Below are 25,456 nucleotides of genomic sequence, written 5' to 3' on the forward strand. Positions count from 1 at the left end.
GTCAAATTTGATGCCAAAAAAAATCCTGCAAACGCCTATGATACTTAAAACGTCAAGTTCACTACGTTTTTTCGATATAAAACAAACATTTCACAATCTGTAATGCCAAAACAGCTGTCTAGATAGTTTTTTCAAACACAGCCAGTGGTTGAGATAGAGGGCAGTGAGAAATGAGTCCATCTCACAAGGCTCGTTAAAAACCACTAAATCGCTCAAAATCTGCTTTTGATAAGCCTACAATTTAAAATGTAATGTGTGTTTGTTGGGTGTATGTGTTTTAAGTGTGTGTTCAAGGGGAAACAGCAGCTGTGGATGTAAAAAACAGGAGTGGTTGTTCCCCACCCCCATCCATCGGCCTACAACAATGAACAACAAACAGACCACATTTCATTCACATTTAACGCCTTTTCCGCATCAAATTCGGCGTAAATGTACACTCACGTGTAAAATGAATCGTCTTACCCCCAAAATCCACAAGGGCAGCGGGGAGGAATGCTAGGCGGCTTGCTGCGCTCGCTTCCTGTGTCCCCCATGGTGGCGATGTGAAGGCGGTAGGTCTCTCCAGTAAACACCGGGGATCCGCTCGCGGCCTAGTGCTTGTGCGGGAATTCCTCGACTCGACGTTTGATCAAAAATCCTTTACAACGAAATCCCCGAGCTGAAAACGCAGCGTAATAAGTAAAGGACCAGGACACGAGCGGCCGTTACTATGAATTCGATGTAATTTAGACAAAAATCAAGAAATTAACGGCCGCGTACAGTCCGACGGACCGCACCGGGAGTCGAGGCCGATCAGCTGGCGAGTGGAAGATACCAACTTCCGAGTAGGGTTTTGTTAATCAGGAGTAAAATCAATTTAAATCTAGATATTCCAGTTTTAATCATATTTACACAAGATCATGTTGTTAGAAGGTGAAATACATAATACGATGCTTAACTATTGGTCTACATACATTAACATCACGTGTTAATAACGCTTTAACGAACCACTGTTCCCCCAAAAGAAAGTGGAACGTCCCAAGCTGTATTCCTTGTTTGTAAAAGGGGATTTGTGCTTTAAAGCTGTTTAAGTACAAGACCTGCTACAGACCCCTACATAAGATGAACCGCTCGCGATGGCTTTGACTACAACAGATATTGAAACAAGACACAAAAATTACATTAAAAGTATTAAATAACAATACAAATACATGACACTGACTTGCACATTGACAACACACTGGCTCAAGGCCATACAGTAATGTCTTCTTTCTCTCCTTCTGTACTGGAAGGGGGATTCCAGTGATTGAACTGTATACAAAGAATTGTTAACTGATATTATATTTGGACCTTTTCAAAAGTTGTGTTGAAAATATTCTGGGTAAAACTATTATTGTCTACACACTTGAAGGAAAGTGCATTAATCTGTTGTTGGTTCACCTGAATGTCTCGAATACGTTTTGACTTTGAATGTTGTATATGCTTAATGTACCTTATACTTACAGATTTATTTACTTACAGTTGTAAGTGACATACAGATAAATATATATTATAATAATAATACTCTGTAAAAAATGTACACCTTATACAGATAAACACTATATTATAGCAGAATCTGGAGATAGTTGATAGCGGTTACACAGGAAATAAAAAAAGTACATGTTCATTTCAAATTATATTTTCTTGTGACAACATTTCCCAATAGCAAAAGTAATAAGGGCAGAATTCATAAAACAGCAAATATGTATGTATTTAAAATGATGTAATAATATGCTCTTCATATATATATATATATATATATATATATATATATATATATATATATATATATATATATATATATATATATATATATAAAGAGCATATTATTACATTATTGTGGAAAATAGAGTTTTTTTATCAGTAATTTTAATAGTACAATTAGATATATAAACAGACTTTTTCCCCAATTGTAGTAAGAGCATAATTAATAAAACGGCAAATAACATAAAAAGTATGCACTCATGTGTCTACTAGAAATTGTAATTCATAACTACAATAACAAAATTACAACATATAAAGCCTGTTACTGGATTAGTATACAGTATTACACTGATTTGCTGCAAATATTCAGGGTATGAATCTGAATTTTGTTTACAGAATGTGTAGATCAAATGCAGCCAATGTATCATGACCTACCAAACATTAGAGCAAATGATTCTTTCATTATCATGTGATAGCTGTACATGAGCGGAGGGTGGATGACTCCCTTTCAAAACAACATCTCCTCCCTCATCACTGGCTAAATCCAGCCTGAGGCCTCCAGGTCTCCTGAGATGCTCCACACAACTTCAAAGACAATTTTCCCCTCATTTCTACACAAAAAACTTTAGGAATTAATGAGAAAATGTTTCAAACATGACAGAGCTATAATGTAGCTTGAGCGCATCAAGAGTGTCATGGATTTGCTTTCTTTCACAACGTTGCATTCACAAACAGTCACTCAGGAAAATAACCATTAGACTGATATTCATATTCATGATGGTTTACAAGAGTTCACGTCAACTTTTCAACTTTTTGCAGAGTTAGAAATCCCTCTTTACTCTCTGTGTTGTTTCCTGCCTGAAGAGAGACTACAAAGAAGACGCTCTCAGAGGAGGTTTGATTATTTAATGGGGAAAATCAGAAGGTACGGAGCAGCGGGACATTGTAGATGCATTGATGTGAAAAAAAAGGAGAGACAGAGGCTCAAGGTGCCTGGAAAAGGGAGGAAAAACAACTGTGATGATTTTGCAGTAAATCGGTGAACACGGGTGAACTTTCATGCTTTTCAAAAACACTGCAACAAGACATTTCAGTAAAATATTCTCAGATTTAACTTTCATATCAAGGTAGGTACATTCAAAAGCATCTTTAAAGCACTACATTGAACGATGATGATCCTTTCAGAGTTTTACACAGTGGATCCAAAGCAATTCAACAGAGCTCCTGCAGTTTTAAACACACTTGAAGCAAACTGATATGAAGGGTTTTACTTTAGGACACAGTGGAAAGTTCCTGGTTCACATATACGCTCTTAAAAATGAAAGGTTTCAAAAGGGGGTTTTCACAGCAATGCCATAAATGAACCACTTTTAGTTCCCCAAAGAACCTTTCAGTAAACAGTTCTTAGTGTGAAGCACATTTTAACAGTCTAAAGGCCTTTCCACACTGAGCACGAAAAAGCTACGATGACACATTGGAATTAAAACAACAGATAGCTATGGAATCTTCCACATAGAATGCAAACATTTTTTTTTCAACCAGTCTGACAAATCTTTTTAGTTTCGCAAAGAAAAATCTTTGCCATCCAATAAGATTTGAGCTAGGATCCCATGGCAGGAGCAGCTGCTGTTGCACAAAACGGCAAGATTGGTGGCGCTGTTTTGATAACCAGAGTAAACACGAAAGAATAGTGTGACGATGAGCGAAACCTGCTCCACCCACCGGTCTTGAGTCCCACAGAGGAGATGGAAGGGTATAAACTGGAGCGACGACAGTGAAGGACGAGAGAGGACCAGGCCTGGGCTTTATTTTATGTTTTGGTTTTTATTTGTGCACATCAGTCGTCCGTGCTGTTTTGTGTTTATTTTGATTATTGAAGTTTTGTTTTGATTGTCGGCCGGTTCCCGCCTCCTACGTCCTGATGATTATGGAGATTTTATCATTACAGTGGTGCCGAAGCCCGGGAGAAAGAGGGACGCGCTGCTGAAGATCCCTCGCCGCTGTGGTGAATCCGCGGTGCCATCGAGCAGGCGAGGAGTGTGCCGCCATGGACGCTCGAGGCGGTGGGCTGGAGTGAGTTGCCGGGGATGGGCAGGGGGCCGGAGTCGGAGCCTGCTGCCTCCGTGAAGGAATCCGGAGGAGCAGGGAAGGGGTGACTCCTGCCGGCTGCCCAAAACCGGAGGAGCCGTCGCCATCCACCGGGCAGTGGAGGAGTGTCGTACCATCCGCCGAGGGCCGTCCAGGCACCGCGGAGGAGATCACCCAGCTGGTGGAGGGCCAAGCAGCAGTGCGTCTGGGAACCGGATTTTTTTTCTTCTTCTTCTCCTCTGTCCCCTCTCTCGTCTCTGTCGCTCCTCCTTCCATCTTCTTTTCTCTCGCCTCATCTGTCCAACCCCCAGGTTCCCGTGAGCAGTCCCCCAGGAGGGAGGGAGGGGGGAGAGTAGAGTGCAGTCTCGAGGGTACCCCCCGGCCTGTGAGGGGCGATGGGGGTATGTGACGAGTGGGGCGGGGCCGAGAGGCGTGGGAACAAAGTGAGGCCGATGGAGTGATTGGAGATGAGCGACACCTGCTCCACCCACCAGTCTCGAGTCCCACAGAGGAGATGGAAGGATATAAAACTGGAGCGACGACAGTGAAGGACGAGAGAGGACCAGGCCTGGGCTTTATTTTATGTTTTGGTTTTTATTTGTGAGCATCAGTCGTCCATGAGGGTAGGGATGGGTACAGAAACTTTTTATTTGTATTAAAATGGCCCCGGGGCTAAATTATGAAAGACCGTAGTATCAGTAAGATCTGACGGTATCGGTTCTGCTTTCGGTACTGGAGGGGAAAAAATTATTGTCCTATGTATTTTGCTTAATAATGTTATCGTGCACATTTTATCTCACCAAATATTTCTAATGTGCAATCATATTAAGACGTTTGTCTGTGAAATCAGCGAGATCTCAATGCGCGCCACGGAGGCTGTCTGTCAGACACACACACACACCACAACAAGCGCAGCGCACACACAGACATAACAGTATGAAAACTCCCGTTAATAATAAAGAGTGACGATGGCGAAGAGATTTGCTTAATGTTATCGTGCACATTTTATCTTACCAAACATTTCTAATGTGCGATCATATTAAGACGTTTGTCTGTGAAATCTGCGAGATCTCTCATGGGCGCCGCGGAGGCTGTCTGTTAGTCACACACACACAACAATAACGAGCGTGGCGCACACACACGCATAGGGGCCGTTCACATATTATGCGTGCTCAAGTTCGTCATTTCAAATGTAGGTGCGCGGTATGCGCGCTCATAATTGAAGCAACACGGTCGTGACGTGCATGCGGTGCGACGAGCTCGTTTTTCCATGCGAGTCTGCACCGCATCGAGTTAAAAACATCTCAGCTTTTCAGAATGCCGCAAGCGCACCGCAGATCATGTGACTTCCTCACCTTTTCCGTAACAACGTTGAAAGCTCAGCCAAGATGAAGGAAAAGCCGATAGCTGTATGTGGATTTTTCAATTAATTTAGTAGCAGAGCTACTGCAAGCAGTTTTTAGTGCTGCAAATCCATTTATCCATTGCTGAAATTTCTGGGTCTTCATGGAGAGAGCAGGTCATGGTTGCTTAGCAATGGCAAACGCCTCAGGGGCGTAAGTGACCTTAAGTAACCTTTGTATTATTATTATTTTATTTTTAATTTTTTAAAATCCTGTCAAACGTGCACAAACTACTAGCTACTACTAAATATTGTAGAAACATAATTTTCTGTAAAGTTGCTTTGTAACGATTTGTATTGTAAAAAGCGCTATACAAATAAACTTGAATTGAAAAATTGAAAAAATCAGAAAGCGGCGCGCCTAGCGTTTTCCACGAGTTTTTAGACGCGATATGTGAACGGCCCCTTACAGTACGAAAACTCCTGCTTAATACAAAGAGTGAAGATGGCGGAGACAGCAAAACGTTCCAAAGTGTGGTTATACTTCACTAGAGTTGACGCAGACAATGCTGGTTGTCATAAGTGCAACAAAATTTTTGCATGTAAGGGCGGAAACACAAGCAATCTTATCAAAGCATCTTTCAAAAGTGCATTATGTGCAGACAGAGAAATGCAAAGTTTTCGACTGCCTAAACACAACACAAAGTAACACAGTAACACAAAACAAAGTACCGATAAGAATACCGTTAAAGTACCGGACCATTAAGCAGTATCGGTAAGAGTAGTAATACCGTTAAAACCTTAACGATACCCATCCCTACATGAGGGGCTGATGCACTGTTTTGTGTTTATTTTGATTATTAAAGTTTTGTTTTGATTGTCTGCCGGTTCCCGCCTCCTTCATCCCGATGATTATGGAGATTTTATCATTATAAATAAGTTCCCAGATAAGGGAAGAGAATGGATGCCGAATTCTTGTTGTTGTTATTTGAGAACATATTTATTCTCACATGTTCTTTATACAGAACAAGATTTCTATTAATTGTCCACTGAATTATGTGATCTGTAGAGCATTGTCCGTTTTCTTCCATGTACGCGAGTGGTATGAGCGTATTCACTCTTTTTCTACACATGAAATATGTAAGCAAATAAACATGATAATGAAGATATATTTTCTGTGTGTTTTGTATGCAACTCATGTTCAGATCAGGGTTGCCCGGTTTACACAACAAATCCTGCCCTGTTGCTTCTCAAAACTAATCGCGATTCCAGGAGGTTCCCAGACAAAAAAAAATGCTTCCCGGGGTTAAAATATACGTTTTGTTTTTTGTCATGGTTGTCTTGGTAAAATTCGCATTTGAGGGGCTAAATATCACGTTATTGGTATTGGGGTTGCTTCAAACCGTGGACATGAAAAACAACCGCAGACTTGGCAACACTGGTTCAGGTGGAGCGGCAGTTACTACACAGAGTCGTAGTCTACCGACAACTAACACAAAATCGCTTTCAAAATTGACAAAGAATCGCCACCAATTTTAAAATCAATTTTGTGTAAATTGTCAGTGAATTACGGCTCGGTGAAGTAAATCCCAACCAATGTTGCCAAGTCTGTGGTTGTTTTTCATGTCCGCGGGTGGAAGCGACCCCAATAGAAATAACGTGATATTTAGCCCCTAAAATGCTAACTTTACCAAGGCAACCATCCCATAAAACTTAAATTTTAACCCCCGATTTTTTGCACAGTCCTAGATGTAGTTTTTGATAAAAATGCTTTTTGCTCCAAATTATGCATTTTTATGAAACCTACCTATATTCAAGTGTTGTTAAAATAATGCCTTAAGATAGAATAAAACAGATATTTTTTATTTAAAAGTGGAGGCTCTGATCTTTATTTTGGTGTATGGCATATTCAAATATTCATACAGAAAAATATACTCATATTTTGTTGTAGATCAAATTTGAGTGAAAATCATCAAAATCGCTGATGGTGGCTGCCAACTTTTTTCAAAAATGAATGCGGGGAAAGAGTTAAAATCGTATGGATGCTAAAGGCTCTTTATGGAACCATTAATATCACTAAAAAACCTTTTGTTTAAGTGTCACTTTTTAAGAACAAACTTTCAAACATAAAAGTAACCTTTTAAAACAAACATTCATCAAGTATTGATCTTCAAACCTTGCTATGATTCAGACTTGTCTAGAAGAGAAAGTTTGACTTTTTAATGTTGTCTTGACCAGGCAATTATCTCAGAGTTTTAAAAGGTAGAAATGGACAGATGGACAAACAGATGGACATAGATAGATAGATAGATAGATAGATAGATAGATAGATAGATAGATAGATAGATAGATAGACAGACAGACAGACAGACAGACAGACAGACAGATAGATTCTTAATTTTAAAAACGCTATTATAAAAATAAAAGAAAATCTTCTACGTGCTGTTCTAGAAACTCAACATGTCAATACAGCTGCTTTATTCATGAGGGCCAATTTCAGAAGAGGGATGTTTTAGATACAAACAGCCATGGATTTCATGGGAAATCTTTATGTGTGCATGTCTCTCCATAAACGAGTGCTTCTCTTATCCTTTAATTATTTCCCAAGAAAGAGCGAGAGCTTTATTGACAAGTGTTTCAGTGTTTATAGGGCTGTGGATAGGATAACAGAAAGCATCCCTCTTATAAGAAACATTAATCTGGTTATAACTGGATTGGACTCTTGTTGCAGTAATGTAATGTCTACAGTAATGTGTTATGGGGTTGTGGTGTGGGGTGTTCAACAAAATTCCCCTCTTGCCATGTTAATAATAACCTAACTAGACTAAGTGTGCAAAGTAGTTTTTCATTAAATAAATAACCACTTTTTTTTTTTATTAAAGTATAAAGGCCTGTTCACAACAGGAATAAAAGTTGAACATGATAAGAACAATATCAACAGTTTTTTAGAAGCGTGAACTACAGTTTTGTCGCCTGCTGCTTGAGCCCTTTATAGTCTCTTTTACTGCATTTATTTGATCAAAAATAATGTGGGGAAATAATAATTAAAAAAGAACTGAATACATATTAAAACATTTAAATGGTATAAGAAATGTCTTAATTATAATTTCGCGTGTGACTGCGCTGCACATTAAGTGAACTACATCGGCGCTGCTGCACCAAAACACAGTTGCTCACATTAATTTGATCCTGCTGGATTCTGTCCTAGAAAATGTCAGATTTTTAAAAATCCGGCATACAGCGCATTAGATCGTGACAGTGCATGCGTGCAGACGAGGATGAGCGAGCGGGGCTTTGGCTAGATTTATTTGGAGGTTATTGCTCATGTCTCATTCGGCACAAATCGAAATGTTTCCATATTCGCAATGTATTTGAATGTTAAACTATTATTTATAATGTAAACTAGGCTTGTACTTAACACGCATTCGCATATAGACGGAAAAGATGATCCTCTTCATATGAGCAAAAACGCGCCCACACTTCTGTTTTAAATCCGTTAATCTTAATTAGCCTATTTAAGTCGGATATATTTCGCATAGCCGATTTAAAAAAAAAAAAAAAAAAACATGAAAACAAATTGTTATTTTTATTTTGGGCCTATTACCTAGTAGGCTATAAATTTTCCTTAAAGCATCCCATTTTGTCCCAGGGCTTAGAACCTGTGCCCTAGTCAGGTCCATGCAGAAACTTGTGAACGATGCTCGGCGTCACCGTTTAGTGACAGCAGTTAATGCTCCAGGAATGTGTCGGTCACATCGCCTATTAATCGCTGTTTTGAATCCAGCAATTATTTATTTAGAAATGATAAGATCTGATTATGACAAGTGTGGTATAAAAGCTTTGTTTATTAGAGGAATAATAGGTTAACTGGAAAATGTTAGATCGCGACCATGCTTTTGGACCCCATAGTCTTCATTTACGCGGCTTTGTTCTGGTTTGCCGCTTGGTCACGAATTTCCACAAATTCAGTATATTTAGGCATTGTTTCTTTTCCTAAATCTTCATAGTCTAACCCTCTAATTTCCCAGGTTTATTTTATTATCTTTCGCTTTTAATAACTGTTTTCGCATCTCTTACTGTGGTAAACATGGGAAGGGAAATTAAAGATTTCATGAATTAAGAATTCGTTCGATTTATTAATTTGTTCCCTTATTTCACTTAAATCATGGGTTATTTAGGGAACAAAATTAATGAAACATGGACAATTTGCCACATTAATAATTCGTAGGAATGAATTAACAAGTTGTAGGAATGAATAGACTACCTGTCCTGTCACTGTGTCCCGCAGCCCTGCAAAGCGCACGATATAAAACAGTTATCTGATGAAATGATTAGTAACTACATTTCTATTGCATTTAATGTTGAAGAACATTTATGTTGTTTCTATTTTAATGTACTTTAAAGTTTAAATCACATTAAAAGCTTAATTTGTACATTGTGAATGAATGATGATGCTTTTATATATCGTCACCATCACTCACAGCCACGTGTTGAGTGCGCATGAGCCGCACGCAGCCCAACATTGAATCGGTTAACCGACCATCGATAGCCTTAATCGACTGCATCTCTTATCGACAATTAATCGATCATCGATTAATCGTTGACATCCCTAGTGACAATATACTGTTATTATTGCTATTAGCTATTATTGCTTATATTGCTATAACCGCAATATTTAAAATGAATAGTTCTCTTATGATAACACCACATGTAAATACTCCAGTGCCAGAACCTGGTTGAGCTCCAAGGCTCTCCTTGGAGTAGCTGCAAGCACCGTGTCTTCTTGTGTGACAAGTGTCAGCGTTAAGGCATAATACTGCCACACAAGAAGACACAGCACTTGCAGCAACTCCGAGGACAGCCTTTTTCATCAGATTACCTTAAATTGCCATTATTTTACTTGTCATAGAATGGGTAACTTTATATAAATCTTTTAACAGCGGTTGTCTGTGTTCATATATTGAAGTAAAGGGTGATTATTTTAATAAGTACCACATTTTCTTTTCTTCTCTTATTTTTGAATTTGCAATCAATACGGCCTGTTTTTGTGAAAACCTGTATCTGAAATGTAAATCATGTAATTTTATGGCTCAATACTTTATGTTACCATAGAAATTGTCCAACACCACTCATACAGTGTTCATTTTATTTGTGCAGCTCTAAGAATCGTTCATAAATTGCCTCAAATTTTTCTTTTTTAATTCTGCAGATACCCTGTAAATAGTTAAATAGAATTCCTTCCTTCATATTTGGTGATACTTGTATAGTAAAAACAGTAAGGAAGCACTTTAAAATATTTTTAAAGGAAGCACAACCCAGTAGCAGATTAAAGAAAACACGTTTTCTCCTGTGGCATGCTTGCCATCAAATTTATTACATGCAAATGTGTTAAAAGAAATGAAAATTTGCAGCAGATGTACTCAACCTCAGGCCATCTCAGATGTAAATGGTTTTTTTTCTTCACAGGAACAAATTTGGATAAATTTAGAATTTTCACTTAAGAAAGTAATATTATGGCCAGAAGCAATGGTTTGGAGTCAAATTGCATTAATGATGGATTAGTTTCTTACAAAATTCACAAGATATTTATTGATGGACTGGAATGGTGTGGATTAACTATGGATTACTGTGATGTTTTTATCAGCTGTTTGGACTCTTATTCTGACGACAGCCATTCACTGCAGAGGATCCATTGATGAGCAAGCGATGTAATGATATAGGGTTGTGCCGATAGACGATTGTATCGTGTATCGACGATAGTCAGAGATATCGACATAAGCAGATTTCTCTGTCGATAATAAAGACGATATTAGGATCATTCTTCTATTAATGTATTAGATTATAATAATAATAACTATTATTTTTATTAGGCTGCTTATTATAATTCGGCTATCAAACTGCCCAGCTATTTTACTTCATTACCGCATTTCACACGCGCGCGCAGGAGGATTAGAGCCTGTAGTCGTTGAAGTGGTACACTTTGACTCGGATAACTCATTAAATCCATGAAATGAAAGAGAAATGGAGTTGGTGTCCCACACATTTAATGGCTGCTACACGGCATCGCGCTCTTCTCAAACATGAGAGATTAACTCTTTCTTGGCATAACAAATTAATTAAAGACAAAATAATAACAAGGCGGCAGAGCGAACTTAGCATCCATAGTGGTTCTCATGTAGTCCTTCTCTTAAAGACTGTTCACTTATAACACACACTATGTGGTGATGATGTAGAAGGACTATGTGAGAACCACTATGGATGAATGTTCGCTCTGCCACCTTGTTATTATTTTCATGCACCCCGCACTATAATGTGATGCATGCAAAATACATAGTTTTGCTAGTTACAAAGTCTTCATCCACAAACAGATGTACATCGTCTGCAGACATAAGATATTTCATTGCACTTTAACAAGTAATCTGAAAGGCCTATATATGTGCAATATTTTAAACGAGCCCTCACTAACTGAGTTAAATGCCACAGTTATGTTAGAATGCATCTCTTATTTTTGTGGCGGTGCGTCGCTCTCGTCATAAAGCGCGCGGTCCAGAGCGCTGTATGACAGATGCATCAGTTCAATTAAATTTACTCCAAACATATGAACTTACCTGTTTTAAATACTTTATATTTAATGTGTTCAGTTATGCCCAATATTAGTGTTAAACTGCTGGACTTTAAATGAAATCTACTATTGATTTTCACCGTTTACGGACTTTACAGAACATTTAGACTGATAACTTCCAGCAGGATTTATTGTCACAGGACGCGTGATATGACAGTTGCGTCCAACTATATATGAACTAGCTGTTTTACGTTAGTTTATCAGTATGTTTGAAAGTATATTTTTTCGATTACTGGTGATTCCATAGGCTCTCTCTCGTGCACCTGCGTGGTTTAAAACACCAAATAGTTATGCTATGACACGAACAAAGCTCCACCCACGCAAGATAATACTGTGTATCGTCGATCTCACGGGCTGATGATATGACGATATGAAAAATAACCATATTGCCCAACACTATAATGATACATTTCTCCAAATATGTTCTGATGATGATGAACTCATCTACATCTCGGATAGCCTGAGGGTTAGTAAATATTGAGCCAATTTTCATTTTTGGTTGAACTACTCCTGTAATGTATCAAACGTTGACTGCTTGGCCCCTTAATGAGATATACTGGGTTTTGTTGGCACAGTGAGCTGTTCTGCTCCATTGGTGCAAATAAACAGACTGCAGACTCTGTGGCACAGCGAAGCGACCCAGCTATCGTCACGGCGGGCCGATCTACCATCGCTCGATCCACTGATCAAAGTGCTGCTAAACTGCCAGAAACTACAGAAGGCAAACAAGACTGCTGCAGCAGCCACTGAGACCATTTCTCTCTGCGTGCGAATACCAAAAAAAGGAACAAAACAAATGGAGGTGGACAGAACATGTCCGTGTCTGGTCACGTGAATTTGACTGTGGCTGACGGGTCAAGAAGAGCCAAAGCGTCTCATTAGAGCTTCTACAGGGCATGGGAAGAGGAAGGAGGAGGATCAAAGGGAATACAGAGAAAAACCTTCTGCAAATGCAATGGAAGGAAAGAGAGAGATGTTAAAACTGGAGGAGTGAAGCGATAATAATGAGATAGATTGCAGGTTAGAAGAAGGTTAGGAGGTTTTGTCTGTGTAAGATCAACACTGCGTAAGAACCAGCCTGCTGATGAGTGCAAGACTACCCAGCATTGCTGGTTCTATTACGCCATCTTGTGGAGGAGTAGTTAAGGTTTAAATTTTTTAATTGATTGTACAAGCCTTTGAAAATGAACATGTTTTTTTTTCAAGACTATAGCATAAATGAGGAAGGATAGACCAATTCAGGGATGCAAAACAAACCGATGGTTGCAAAATGATGTTTCCGCCCGGTTTCGAACCGGGGACCTTTCGCGTGTGAGGCGAACGTGATAACCACTACACTACGGAAACCTACATGTATGTAACATGGTAATATTTCAAAATAAATTACATACCAAACCTGGACTAATTGACAATATTTGGCTGTTTTATAATGAAAACTTACATTTCCTAATTTTTGTTCTATTAGTAATAACTATTTTTTGAGACTAATAACTAGTTTTTGAGAGTATTATACATTTAAAGCTTGCAACTTTACTTACAACTCTGGTAATTTTTTAATGAATAAAAGTTTATTTTATTTTTATCTTTTCGCCATGGACGATTTGCTACCATCAGTTCTCACCAGACTTTTCTCTGTTGAAAAATATTCAAAAATACTTATGTGTTTGTCACAGATTTGTCAATTTGTTATGAGTAAAAAAAAATCAAGGTAATAACACTTAATATTTTTTATCCATAGATATGCTGTATAATAGGCTATTTAATGGAAAAATAAGCATTTTTAGTATTATGAAGTTAGAGATCACCTTTGTGGGGGCTAATGCTAATTTAGTACCGCATGCTAGCATACTACTCTTATTATCTTTCTACCACGGTAGTGTGCTAGTATGCTGTTCTGAATTCAACCTAAGTCTTTAAGATACATTTTATACAGATCTTATATGTTCACATTCATAAGCTTGTGTTTAACCAATAATAATTTTAAAAAATAATAACCAAAATGTGTTTCCGCCCGGTTTCGAACCGGGGACCTTTCGCGTGTTAGGCGAACGTGATAACCACTACACTACGGAAACCTACATGTATGTAACATGGTAATATTTCGAAATAAACTATAAGCTTACATACCAAATCTGGACTAAATGACAATATTTGGCTGTTTTATAATGAAAACTTACATTTCTTAATTTTTGTTCTATTAGTAATAACAATTTTTTGTTTTATTATACATTTAAAGCTTGCAACTTTACTCACAACTCTGGTAATTTTTTAATGAATAAGAGTTTATTTCGTTTTGATCTTTTCGCCATGGACGATTTGCTACCATCACTTCTCACAAAACTTTTCTCTGTTGAAAAATATACATCCATGACATTGTAACGGTTTCACTAGAAACCAGTCATATTCATTAAAAGGCTATTTGACTGAAGTATAAAACATATACATGTACACTAAAAAAACATATACATGTAAACTAAAAATATGTTGTTGCATTCAGTGGTTTTTAAACTTGTTTCGACCTCCATGTTACAAGAAAGAAACCACTGTGTAATAATGATGTAACTGGAAACCATGTGGCTATTGCACTTAGGCTAGGTTTCAGTGAATATACGATGGAAAACCTTTTTTTTCCTCTGAGAAATTGATCAAAATTAATTCAGTTAGGTTTCAGTGAAAATACGATGGAAAACCTTTTTTTCTTCTGAAAAATTGATCAAAATTAATTCAGTTTGATAAAAAAAATAGAAACAATCACCTTCCAAAGGACACAGAAAAAAAACTTCATCAAACAAGTTTTTATTCCCCATTGACCGTGAGTTCTTGTTTTAAGCATTAAATTCCAGATTTGTCACATACATGGTTATATGGAGAGAATAAGACCAGCAGTGAAATGTAATATTGTTCAGTTTCTCAGAAAACAAGAATTCATCTCTTGAGTTTAAATCTAAATGTGTTTGTATGTGAATATAAATGTATCTTGATTTAATGGTGTCACAATATTTATATTGGAAAGCAAAAACAAGATTTTTTTTCTGTTTGGTGCATACAATATTTATCAGGATTAAGCCAATCTTAGAATTTATTTAGGACATTTAACTTATGTTGTTTTTTTGTGTGCCTTAGAGAGAAAAATAAATAAATAAAACATAAACTTCCTTTTGTCCATGTTGATCAAAATCAGTATTACTGGCATATTTTTCTGTATGTCAGTTGAAGTTGCTTTCAGTTAAGATAGACTCAACATACATTTTAGTCTGGGACTAACGTTCCTCTTAAACCTTGTCTTTGAAACCAGGAATAAGGGTTTCTGATCCGATTTAAGACTTTGGAAGGGAGAATTAAGACCTTTTAAACTTTTAAAGGAACCCTGTAAATATTTCATTACACATCAAATGGCAATCCAAACTCCAATATATTAGCATACAAAAGTAGGCCTAAGAGATAACGTTACCTCCGATTAATCAAACACTGAATTTAAACGATATCTAAATAATTTTTTAACCTCTCAGATCTGTGTCAACAACTTAACCTGGAGTTTTATCTTATTATTCAAACTCCATTATTTAGCGGAGAACGTGTTAGCAAATAATGGCGCGCGAACTTCACGAAGCGCGCGCTTGAGCCGACTAACGTTAGTTCACTCAGCACAAATTCGATCTCAAATGTAAACATTTTGTTATAGAACGTGGTTTTCAGTATTTCATATGTTAAATGTGTATGAAGATGATCGTATTTAGCACTCGTAACGGTTGTCGCTGTCTTGTTACAGTGTGAACGTAAAATCTTGAATTTCGAAGTTTTCGTGTAACGTTAATTAACGATCGACAATTTAGTCGACACAAACCACGTTTATCCTTAAAGTGAACATTTATGTTTAGTGTGGGTTATATTAACCTTTACCTTGAGTAATTTTGGCTGTTGTTTTTGAGGATGAGGACATGTCACTGCCTGTCCATCTTGACATCGCTCGCTCTTACGTGACGTGTCTTCGTTTGCGAATGAATCTTTTACATATTGAACGAATCTTTTAAGTGAACGAATCGGATTTGAATACGTTACAAACAAATTTGTTACACAAATTGAATGGTAAAACAGTTTCTTTTGTTATTCTTCATGTATGTTTTATTTACCTTTAGACAAAAAAAATAAATAAAAATAATCTTTAAAAAAAAACATTTTTATGTTTTCTATCGTATTTTATAACGTACGTCAGGCTTTTACGTCGTAAACCACCGCAAAATTGTGCAATTTGGTGTCATTGTAGTTATTTACATTGGCAATAGTTAATCAAATTCTGATCGTTTGTAAATTAATTCTATTTTAATAACAGTATAACAGATAATATATATTGATCTGAATCTAAATATGATCTGAATAAATTGTCTAGATCTGTGTCATTGTCTGTGTTTCTCTCCATCACCTGACAATAAATCAGCCCCAATTCTAAATAGCATTATAAAAAAAACTTATGATATTCATTTGTGAGCATCCATTTGCGAGAACAAGTGATTCTTATTTGGTGGGTTCGAACCCAAGTCAAGCAAAGGATAAAAAAACAAAACAATGTAAAAAAGGAAAGAGAAAGCACTCATATCTTTTGTTGTCCAATCAAACTAAATTAGTTTCGATGCAAACTTTCATTTGGCATAAGATGATTTGATGGCAAAAAAAAAAATAAGCATGAAAAAACTATTCAAAAGTAAAAGTAAATGCATCCCATTTCTCTTGTTAACCACAATATTTTATGTGTTAAAATTATTGGCGGCATTAAATCCAAGAGAGACGTTTAGAAACTAAACATTTCAAATAAAACTAAAAACCCATATAAATCACGCTTATGTTGTTATGTGGTATTGTTCAGCTAGAATGATTTCAATTTTCCTATTCCACCTACTAAACAATGGTTAGTTCTAATAAAGAAGACTGTATTGCAAAAACATTAGGTCTGTAATACTTTTATTATTATGGTTGTTATAGTTATTTGAACATCATAAAACAAGTGCATGTGACAGTCATTATTCTATTCACCATCATGTTATACATTCAGCTCAAGTATTGTCTCATAAATATAAAGTTCCTTCTTTAGCAGCACATAACCTTGAGAACATCCTTTTAAGCTGAGCATCTCAAGTGTGTCTTGTCATACTTAATGAAAGTGAGCAGCATGGAGAAATCATCCATAGCTTATGTGTGTGGAGATGTGGAGGGTTTTTGGGACATCAGGCCCTGTGAATCTGAGTTCTGGGAGCTGCATTCTGGTTTGGGCTGATCTGGTCCAGGGCTTCCTTCTTTAACAACCATATCCGCCTGTGCGGGGCACTCAAAGTGAACGCAGTGGAAAACCTAGTGGAGACAGCATGAGAAAAAACTGCATTAGGGCTGCAGAGTTTCATCCAAAAATTTGAGTTTGATAAATATTGCATTCAATGCAACATTATAGGAACAGTTCACAAAAAAAAAAAAACAAGCTGAAAATTCACTCACCCTCAGGTCATCCAAGATGCAGATGAAATTGTTTTTGCATCTGAACAGATTTGGCTAAACGTTATATCACTTGCATACCTCTGCAGTGAATGGGTGCCGACAAATAATACACATCAATCCAGTCCATCCGTTAATGTCTTGTGAAGTGAAAAGCTTCACAAAAAGCTTGTTTTTAAGAAACATCAATAAAAGATTTTGACTTAATATGTTTATATTGCTTTCACATCTGAATCAGGAGAGATATATGCACAGATCAAGCACTGTTTACAAGCGAAAACAGTCAGAAAAAACAAATATGTTGGTGGATTTTGATGTAAGAGGATAACCTGTTCAAAACACTTTAAGGATGTATTTAATTCTTACAAACATGCAGCTTTTCACTTTACAAGACATTAATTAAGGGACAGTCATGTGGGTTATTCGTGGATTATTGTGATGTTTTTATCAGCCATGTAGACTCATTCTGACGGCACCCATTCACTGATCTTTTGGTGGGCAAGTGATGTAAATGCTATATTTCTTCAAATCTGTTCCCATTAAAAAACAAACTTATTTACATTTTGCATGGCATGAGAATCAATTTTCATCAAGTTTTAATTTTTGGATAAACTTCTCCTTTAACCTGAAGCTGGATAGAGTCACAGAACATCATGTGAGAGTGTTCAGAGAGATCACTCACCTCATTGGCGGTGTTGTGAGTTCCTACAATACGAATAAAGGATGCAGGCTGTCTGTCAAACATCAGAGTCTGCCACGACCTGTAAGAATTACATGTGAGAACCAACTCACAATTATATGTAAACACTGGGGAGAGAAAACAGTAATGACAAATAATGAGATAATAAAGACACCCTTTACTGACCTGCATGCCACCTTAGTGCGGTCCACGACTCTCACCCAATGTTGCTGGTTTGTGGACAACTCCACATAATAACTATAGCTCCTCTCATCACAGTCCCATAACAGCAACCTATAAACACACACAGTCAGTATGTTTGTGATTGTACAGTGATTGAAAAGCATATTGAGGGTAAATCCAACTTGAAGGCATGTTTTGGGTTCTGAAACATGGGTATAACAGAAAACCATTCCTTTGTACAATAGTCAGGATGTGTAGAAACTGTTGTACAGGTTTGATTTTGATTTAAAGCTAATTGTAAAGTTTAAATTGTTTGCTTACTTTTCTAGATGTTGTATAAATCATTATTTTAGAAGTAGGACTGTAATTTTAGTCTCTAGCCTTGTGTTAACATATCTTGTGGCTATGTTTTTGGCTACACTTCTGAAATATTGTGGTTTATTAAAACTCGCCCTGTTTTCTTCCATTTTCTTCCACTTTAAGTGCTTTTGTCTCCACTGTTATTAGATTTGAGATGTGTGGCAGAGAAGGTTTTTGAAAACAACTGATTCAAAATTTCAGTTTGTTTCATGCCTTACTGTTCATGTAAGTCATATGGCCTACTTTTATGAGACTTTTAAAGGGATACTCCACCCCAAAATTAAAACTTTGTCATAAATCATTAACGCCATGTTGTTCCAAACCCATAAAAGCTTTGTTTGTCTTGATATTTTGGATGAAAACCGGGAGGCTTGTGACTGTCTCATTGACTGCCAAGTAATTTAAACTGTTAAGGTCAAGAAAAGCATACTCAGAATAGTCCATCTGCCATCAGTGGTTCAATAATAACGTTATGAATCGATTACAATTCTTTTTGAAAGCAAAGAAAACAAAAAATAAAAACTAAAGGAGACAAATTGTTGAATTAAGTCATTATTTTTCTTTTCTTTGCATACAAAATGTATGCAAAAAAAAAAAAAGGGATGACGGTGAGCTCTCGTACCGCATTGAGCCCAGCATGTATGGCTGAGCGAGCTGGATAACTATGGCTCCAGATCCCAGCTGGTGGCAGGTGTATCCCGAGTCCCAGTCATAGTGGCTGGTGTCCCCGTTCAGCAGGGCGTTTCTGCAGCGACTCACACCCTCTGTCACACTCGCACAAGCCTGCACAGTCGCGACGTTCTCTGTGGGAACTGCAGGGAGACATGGGATGAGTTTCAGGAGCCGAGCTAATATGTGTAACTTCCCGAAACTAGGTAAACTACATTACCCAGTATGCCTTTCTCCAACGTGAAAGGTCGCTGTGTGTACATGCACTCCAGAGCCACCAAGTGAAACACTTTGTTGACAGTGTTATGTGTCCCCACAACACGAATAAACCTGCATTGACAAAAAGGAAAACAGAAATGTTAACAAACACAGACATCAGTTACCAATATAACATCTTACAACACAGTAAGTCATTTCGGTTCTCTTCAGAGGATATATGTTTGAATTTGTCTTTTTTGCCTTACTTTAAATTTAATGTAATTGATGGAAGTAGTATGACAAAATAATGATTTTAAAAAAATAATGATTTTCAAAGATGAACAAAGCCCAGTTGGTTTTGTGTAACAGGTTCTACCTGCAGACGCGTGCTGGGAAATAAAGATGCTGCCAGGAGCGGCAAAGGAACTTGGAGTGATCCACCACACGCACCCAGTCCAGCTCATCCATAGACACTTCGATATAGTACGAGTATGACCTACGGATAAGAAAAACCACATATAACAACCTTTTTTCCCATTCATTGATTTATTTATGGCGACCCACCACAATATCAACACTGACCACCACAAATACATTTTCCAAAATGCCTTGACTTAGTTGAATAAACATGAGCTCTGCACCTTTCAAAAGTCAAAACCTAAGCGCTGCTTTGTTTACGGTCGTTACCAGGGAAACTATTATATTTCTGCCAGTCCTAAAGCGCCTCCTGCTGGCAGAGAATGAATTTGGATTTTAAATAAGCCCTTTGCTGTTTAATAATATCCTATATGTCCCTTGAGGAAAGTGCCGCCACACATAGAGTGTAAATCTGTGAGAAACACTGAACAATATAACAAACATGTAACAAAAATTTAGTAAGGATACTGTATATATTTAAAATGAGCCACAAGATGTTATGCTAAGTTTAACATTAGATCTCGTGTCTCGTATCCAAAGCAATCATATCTCATATAGCTACTTTTATGGTTCATATGGTTTTTGGGCAAATGGAGCTCATCAGCATCTATTCTCATTCCCTTTAATTATATGAAAAACAAAAGCACGGAGAATCTATTTTGGGGTTTAGAATGACACAAGGGTGAAAAATGTTGACAAAACTATCATTTTTGTGAAGGAACTAACCCGTTGTCGTTGCATTACCTGCTGTCCTTGTCCCACAGCAGCAGACGTAGGTGGTTGATGATGGAGGGTTGACCCAAGCGGACCTGGATGCCAGAGGCTCGTCCCTCTTCTTCTATGGGGTGTCTTGAGAAGCCGTGGTCCAAATCATAGTTCTGCGTGTCTCCATCCAGCAGAGCAGACTTCATCTCACCCTTCACCACCACAGCACCGTGTTTCATAGTGGCAATGTTCTCCTCTGGGACTACAAGAAACAGAGCACAGCAGTGGAAACATTTTATCACACCAAAACAGATGAAGCAGTTTCAGTTTCTTCTACCTCGGGGTATGACTCAGCTCAAACATGTTCGGCTCTATTAGAGCGCCTGCCACCTCAAGTATCAAAACACACAACTTTAGTTTCTTTCCCATACATTAGAATGTGTCCTGTTTAACTTTATTTTTTTTTCCAAGCAAAAATAAGTAAATAAAATAATATCACACATTTTTAGCACGATTTACAGAAGGCACCCACTAAAATTTCATTCTGTGTAGCAATAGTTCATATAGCAAAAAAAATCAATCTTGTCAAGCACATTTAGAACCAGAATCATTATATGTCATTAAAAGACTCGACACAGTTACAATTCTCACTATTAACTATGATTTTTGCCTCAATAAACTCCTAATTTGTTGCAAATATTGAGACAGCTGTTAAATTTAGGTATGGGGGATCTAAAATACGGTCATATAGAATAGAGCATTAAAATGTACTAATAAACAGCCAATATGCTTCTAATATGCAAGCTTGTTAACAGTGAGAATTGGTCCTTAAAGTACTACTTACAGTTTTGTATAGCCACTTTTTCTTTCATATATTTTAATAAGCACAGGTCAGAATGAGCATATGATCATTTTTTCATTAATGTGTCTTTTACGGAACAATAGAACATTATTTCACCCATATTTCGACATTTTATTTTCACAAATATTATTTGAAACAATAGAGCAGACATTGTACTTGCATTTAATGTGGTTTCTGCGTCTATAAAATCATTTTTGTAATTTTATTTGATGCGGACACCACCCTGGGATGTCTCGTTTTTGCCCCATGTATCTACAGACTGATAAGCAGAGGGAAGTAAACGCACTGAGCATGCCGCGGTAGTTAAGGTCCATGTCTCTGCTCTCCGAGCGGGTCTGTATGGCATCGAGCAGGTCGTCTGGGCTGAGGAGGCCCGAGGGACGAACCACATTCAGCATTTCAGAGAGGGTCATCAGGGGCAGACGCACTGCTGACATCACTTCCTTCGCTTCTGGGCCGTCGCCGTTGTGGTGACACCAGCGACAGAGGGCCTGAAATATCTCCCTTTCACTTGCAGCAAAGGAATCTCTCTTCACAATGGTCAACAGGGCAAACTGCAGAGAGGAAACGAGGAAACAGACATATTATGCATTTATCTTAACTAGACGAAAAAGTTAATCAAGACAAACTTTGAAGTTGGCTTGAGAAAGCCGATCCTGAATGTTTGAAGCAGTTGCAAAAGCTTGAAATTTTTAAGTTAAATAATTAGATGTTGATACCATGTTGTTAACATCTCTTAAATGTGATTAGCATGTTGTTAGCATGTTTCTAGCATTATTACCATGTTGCTACTACATTGATGGCATGTTCTAGCATGTTACTAACATGTTGTAAACATGATTAGCATGCAGCAAGTATATTGTTAACACGTTTTTAATATGATTAGTATGTTGCTGAGGTATTTCTAGCATGGTTAACATGTTCATAACATGTTGTTTACATGATAAGCATGTTGCTGGCATGTTTTCAGCATGATTCGCATGTTGCCAGGATGGTTCTAGCATGATTAGCATATTTCTTACATGGTTAACATGTTTATAGCATGTTTCAACATGATTAACATTTTGCTGGAATTTTTTAAGCATGATAAGCATATGTTGCTTACATGTTTTTAGCATGATTAACATGTTTAACATGAACAATGTGCTGAAAGCATATTTCTAATATGTTTAGCATGTTGTTAGCATGATAAGCATGTTGCTAACATGTAAGTACATTTCTAGTCTGCTTTAACATGTTGTCCTAAACACAGAAATTTCTTATTTTATAAGTTTTGATGCCCTCGATAAAAGTCCGTTTAACAGAAATAGTAAGCAAGACATAGCAACTTGAGTCAACCCAGCTGAAGTTCTGAAACTCTAGAAGGAAATACATGTTAAATGTAATCTCAAAAGAAGAAGAATCTTATATAGTCTAAATCAGTAAGTTGGCTTTCTTAAGCCAACGTAATTATTATGTTTTAAAATTAGCATATTGGTAACGTTATTTTAAGGTGTCCTTTTTACAGTGTAATTATACATTTAAGTATTGGGTAACATTTATTAACTACATCTACTATATGGTTAGAGTTAGGATTAGTGTTTGGCTTAGAGTTACTTGCATGTATATGCATATTGTTATTATAATAGTAAGTGAATAAAACATATGTACCAAGGACACCTTAAAATAAAATGTTACCGAAAAAATTTTCTGTCACTCACCTTTGAAAGCGTGAGAAAGCCATCTGACTTCAACACTTCAGTGGCGTTCCGGTCCATGTAGGCCATGCAGGCCTCGGCCAGCCCATTCAGACAGTACAGACTAGCCACATCAAACACCAGACAGACGTTTCGCTGGCTCAATAAAGTGCGGAGGAACTCGCATATGGAGCCCTCTAGTGGCTGGAGGTCATAGCGATGAGCCAGCCCCAGGAAATCTAACAGAGTCTCTTCTCTGGCTTCACTCAGCGTGGCACGGCCCGTGTACAGGTATCGCAACAACATGGAAAAAGCCTCAGCACGTGTTTCCTCCAACCGAACTTCTGCCTGGTCCCGGGACTCTTTCAGCCCTCCATACAGCAGAGCCCTGAGGAGACCAAACAAAAGACAAAGAGGAAAAAAAGCAAAGATATTAACATTCTACAAAACGGGTATCTCTCTGCAACACTGAATCTGTCATTGAACCAAATTGACTCAAAATGTGTCTCCCAATAATATGTCAAACTAAATGATTAAGAACAGCTGATGTAATTTTTATAATACAAACAAAGATCTTGTCATCTTTTTTCTTTTGTGATTTTGTGTAGAAAACATAAAAACATGTTGTTGTTTTTTAGATAATCATATCCTACTTCAGTCAGTATATGAATTAACAATTAAAAATACTTCTAAGGCATTTATTAATCTAATTTCATTTAAACATCTATTAATAAACTAATAAAGCTGTACAAGTTTTATTTAATGGACTTGAAATCATATGATGAGGCCGGACTGGATTGTAGGTGGGGGGAGTGCATGAACAGCTCTCTCTCCACCTTCAATACCACGACTTAGGTGCCCTTGAGCAAGGCATTGAACCCCCAACTGCTCCCCGGGCGCCACAGCATAAATGGCTGCCCAATGCTCCGGGTGTGTGCTCACAGTGTGTGTGCATTTTGGATGGGTTAAATGCAGAGCACAAATTCTGAGTATGGGTCACCATACTTGGCTGAATGTCACTTCACTCACTTTTCACTCACTTTTTTTTAACAGTTATATTAATATTAATTAACAGATATGAATAAAACTGCATTTTTAGTTATAATTAGTTAATAATTTAATGGAATTGCATCATAAAGTGTTACAAAAATCTATTAGTTTAGCTTCAGATGACCCAATGCAATTTATTAACAAATGACTGCATGACTTTTGTCACATTATTTCTCTGAATGTTTAAAATCATACAAAAAAAATTTGATCAAAAAAAAAGAAAGACATGCATCCTATTTCTTAGAATGACCTAGCTTCATTACGGTACAAAAAAAATGGATTGTGTTCCTATCATAAGTGATTTAATTCAAGAAAACGCCCCAATAGACATGTAACATCTCTCAAATAATAACCTGAAATACTGGCAGCGTGCCGCTAGAATGACTCTGTGTGCAGGAAAGCGCTTCTCCTCCACCACGAAGGTGACATCGCTGTACTCTTCTCCGGGAACTAAAGCCCCAAGCTGCTCTGACAGGAGATGAAGGTGATCGATCTCAGACGCGGAGCTCATCGGTCGCAGAGGATGACTGTCACTCATGATCACTGCTGGAGAACACCTTCACACCTCAATCAGAAAGAACAAAAAAACTTTCAATTATTCAGTGAACACTGTACAAAGAAAAGGAGTATTCCTGCTGGACAGGACATTTATGTTTGTCTATCATATGTTTTAGTATATTAGTTCTTCCCCCTTGTCTGTCACTTTCCATACTGCTAGTGTTCATCTTTTGTAAAATCTAAACATAAGCCTAAATGTTAATTGGTTCGTCTTGTTTTAAAACCTTCAATCATGGTAAATACAATTTAAAATGCAATTAAATCATCAAAATTTAAAATCAAATGTATATACATTCTGTTGCGACACACGGTTATCAATAAGAAAAATACATAAATGAATTGAGCATAACATAGAAAACGTTACGTAATATAACACAGGAACATTCAGAAACAAAATTGTATTATATGTCCTGACACTAACACGTTTATACACTAAATAAATACTCATAAATTAACATTGATACGTTAGAATTAAAAATTAAAAATAAATAAAAAGGTGATGGTACCGTTGTGAAAACTGACTCATAACGAGAATATGTCTGACTCTTCAGCTGTAAGCTAAAAACACTCACCGACACCGATACAGATTCAATCCGTCTCCGGCTAAAGCAGACCGAGAAGGTAACACTCTTGATTCCAGTGAATAGATGTCAAATATGTATCTCACATTAAATAAAATAGGTTATAAACACATTTGTTAGGAGCTATTAATCCTTCTGTTCCGCCCGCAGAAACCCCTACCGGATGTTTTTAAGATGTCCTCCCTGCGTTGCGTGTTAATGTTGCAGCGCCTCTAGTGGATGGAAGATGAATAGTATCTACTGCCTCCGGCGCGATTGAGTGC

At 37.3% G+C, this 25,456-nt stretch overlaps 2 protein-coding genes and 2 non-coding genes across 8 annotated transcripts in view; all 4 read right to left on the reverse strand.

Annotated features, from left to right (window-relative positions):
- LOC113056649 (AN1-type zinc finger protein 3-like) overlaps positions 1-15,763 on the reverse strand; it is a 28,466-nt gene extending 12,703 nt beyond the window's left edge. The window contains exon 1 of one of the 4 annotated variants that reach the window (XM_026223442.1): positions 15,675-15,763. Coding sequence is in view for 2 of the 4 variants with exons in the window: in XM_026223440.1 (XP_026079225.1) it covers positions 463-533 (71 nt within the window). In the remaining 2 variants the exon portion in view is untranslated. Of the gene's footprint in view, positions 1-441; positions 818-15,674 lie in introns of those variants that run through there. The other 3 variants (XM_026223440.1, XM_026223439.1, XM_026223441.1) reach the window with 3 other exon arrangements.
- Positions 13,049-13,121, reverse strand: trnav-cac (transfer RNA valine (anticodon CAC)). The gene has a single exon. It is a non-coding gene; the product is annotated as a tRNA-Val (tRNA).
- Positions 13,777-13,849, reverse strand: trnav-aac (transfer RNA valine (anticodon AAC)). The gene has a single exon. It is a non-coding gene; the product is annotated as a tRNA-Val (tRNA).
- Positions 15,764-16,716: 953 nt separating the features above from the next.
- LOC113056650 (BTB/POZ domain-containing protein 9-like) lies at positions 16,717-25,392 on the reverse strand. Of its 2 annotated transcripts, none has more exons than XM_026223444.1 (11): positions 25,185-25,392; positions 24,408-24,611; positions 23,029-23,392; positions 21,615-21,882; positions 20,506-20,728; positions 19,721-19,840; positions 19,367-19,476; positions 19,100-19,289; positions 18,121-18,228; positions 17,938-18,016; positions 16,717-17,117 (listed from the first exon to the last, which is right to left on the reverse strand). In XM_026223444.1, exons 2-11 carry the CDS (start codon positions 24,590-24,592, stop codon positions 16,959-16,961), a joined length of 1,806 nt encoding a protein of 601 aa, XP_026079229.1. In that variant the 5' UTR covers positions 24,593-24,611; positions 25,185-25,392; the 3' UTR covers positions 16,717-16,958. The 2 variants fall into 2 exon arrangements, with proteins under 2 accessions (XP_026079229.1, XP_026079228.1); XM_026223443.1 differs by having other exon boundaries at positions 24,408-24,619.
- Positions 25,393-25,456: the final 64 nt, after the last annotated feature.

This window comes from Carassius auratus, chromosome 38 (genome assembly GCF_003368295.1).
Source record: "Carassius auratus strain Wakin chromosome 38, ASM336829v1, whole genome shotgun sequence".
Taxonomy (NCBI): domain Eukaryota; kingdom Metazoa; phylum Chordata; class Actinopteri; order Cypriniformes; family Cyprinidae; genus Carassius; species Carassius auratus.

Excerpts from the sequence above, each read along its gene's own strand:
- LOC113056650 (XM_026223444.1), bottom strand. The coding sequence starts at position 24,592 with ATGAGTGACAGTCATCCTCTGCGACCGATGAGCTCCGCGTCTGAGATC. Across the intron at positions 20,729-21,614 it reads TAACTACCGCGGCATGCTCA|TCCCAGAGGAGAACATTGCC; the intron begins GTGCGTTTACTT and ends TGTTTCTTGTAG. Across the intron at positions 18,229-19,099 it reads TACATGCTGGGCTCAATGCG|GTTGCTGTTATGGGACTGTG; the intron begins GTACGAGAGCTC and ends GTGTGTTTATAG.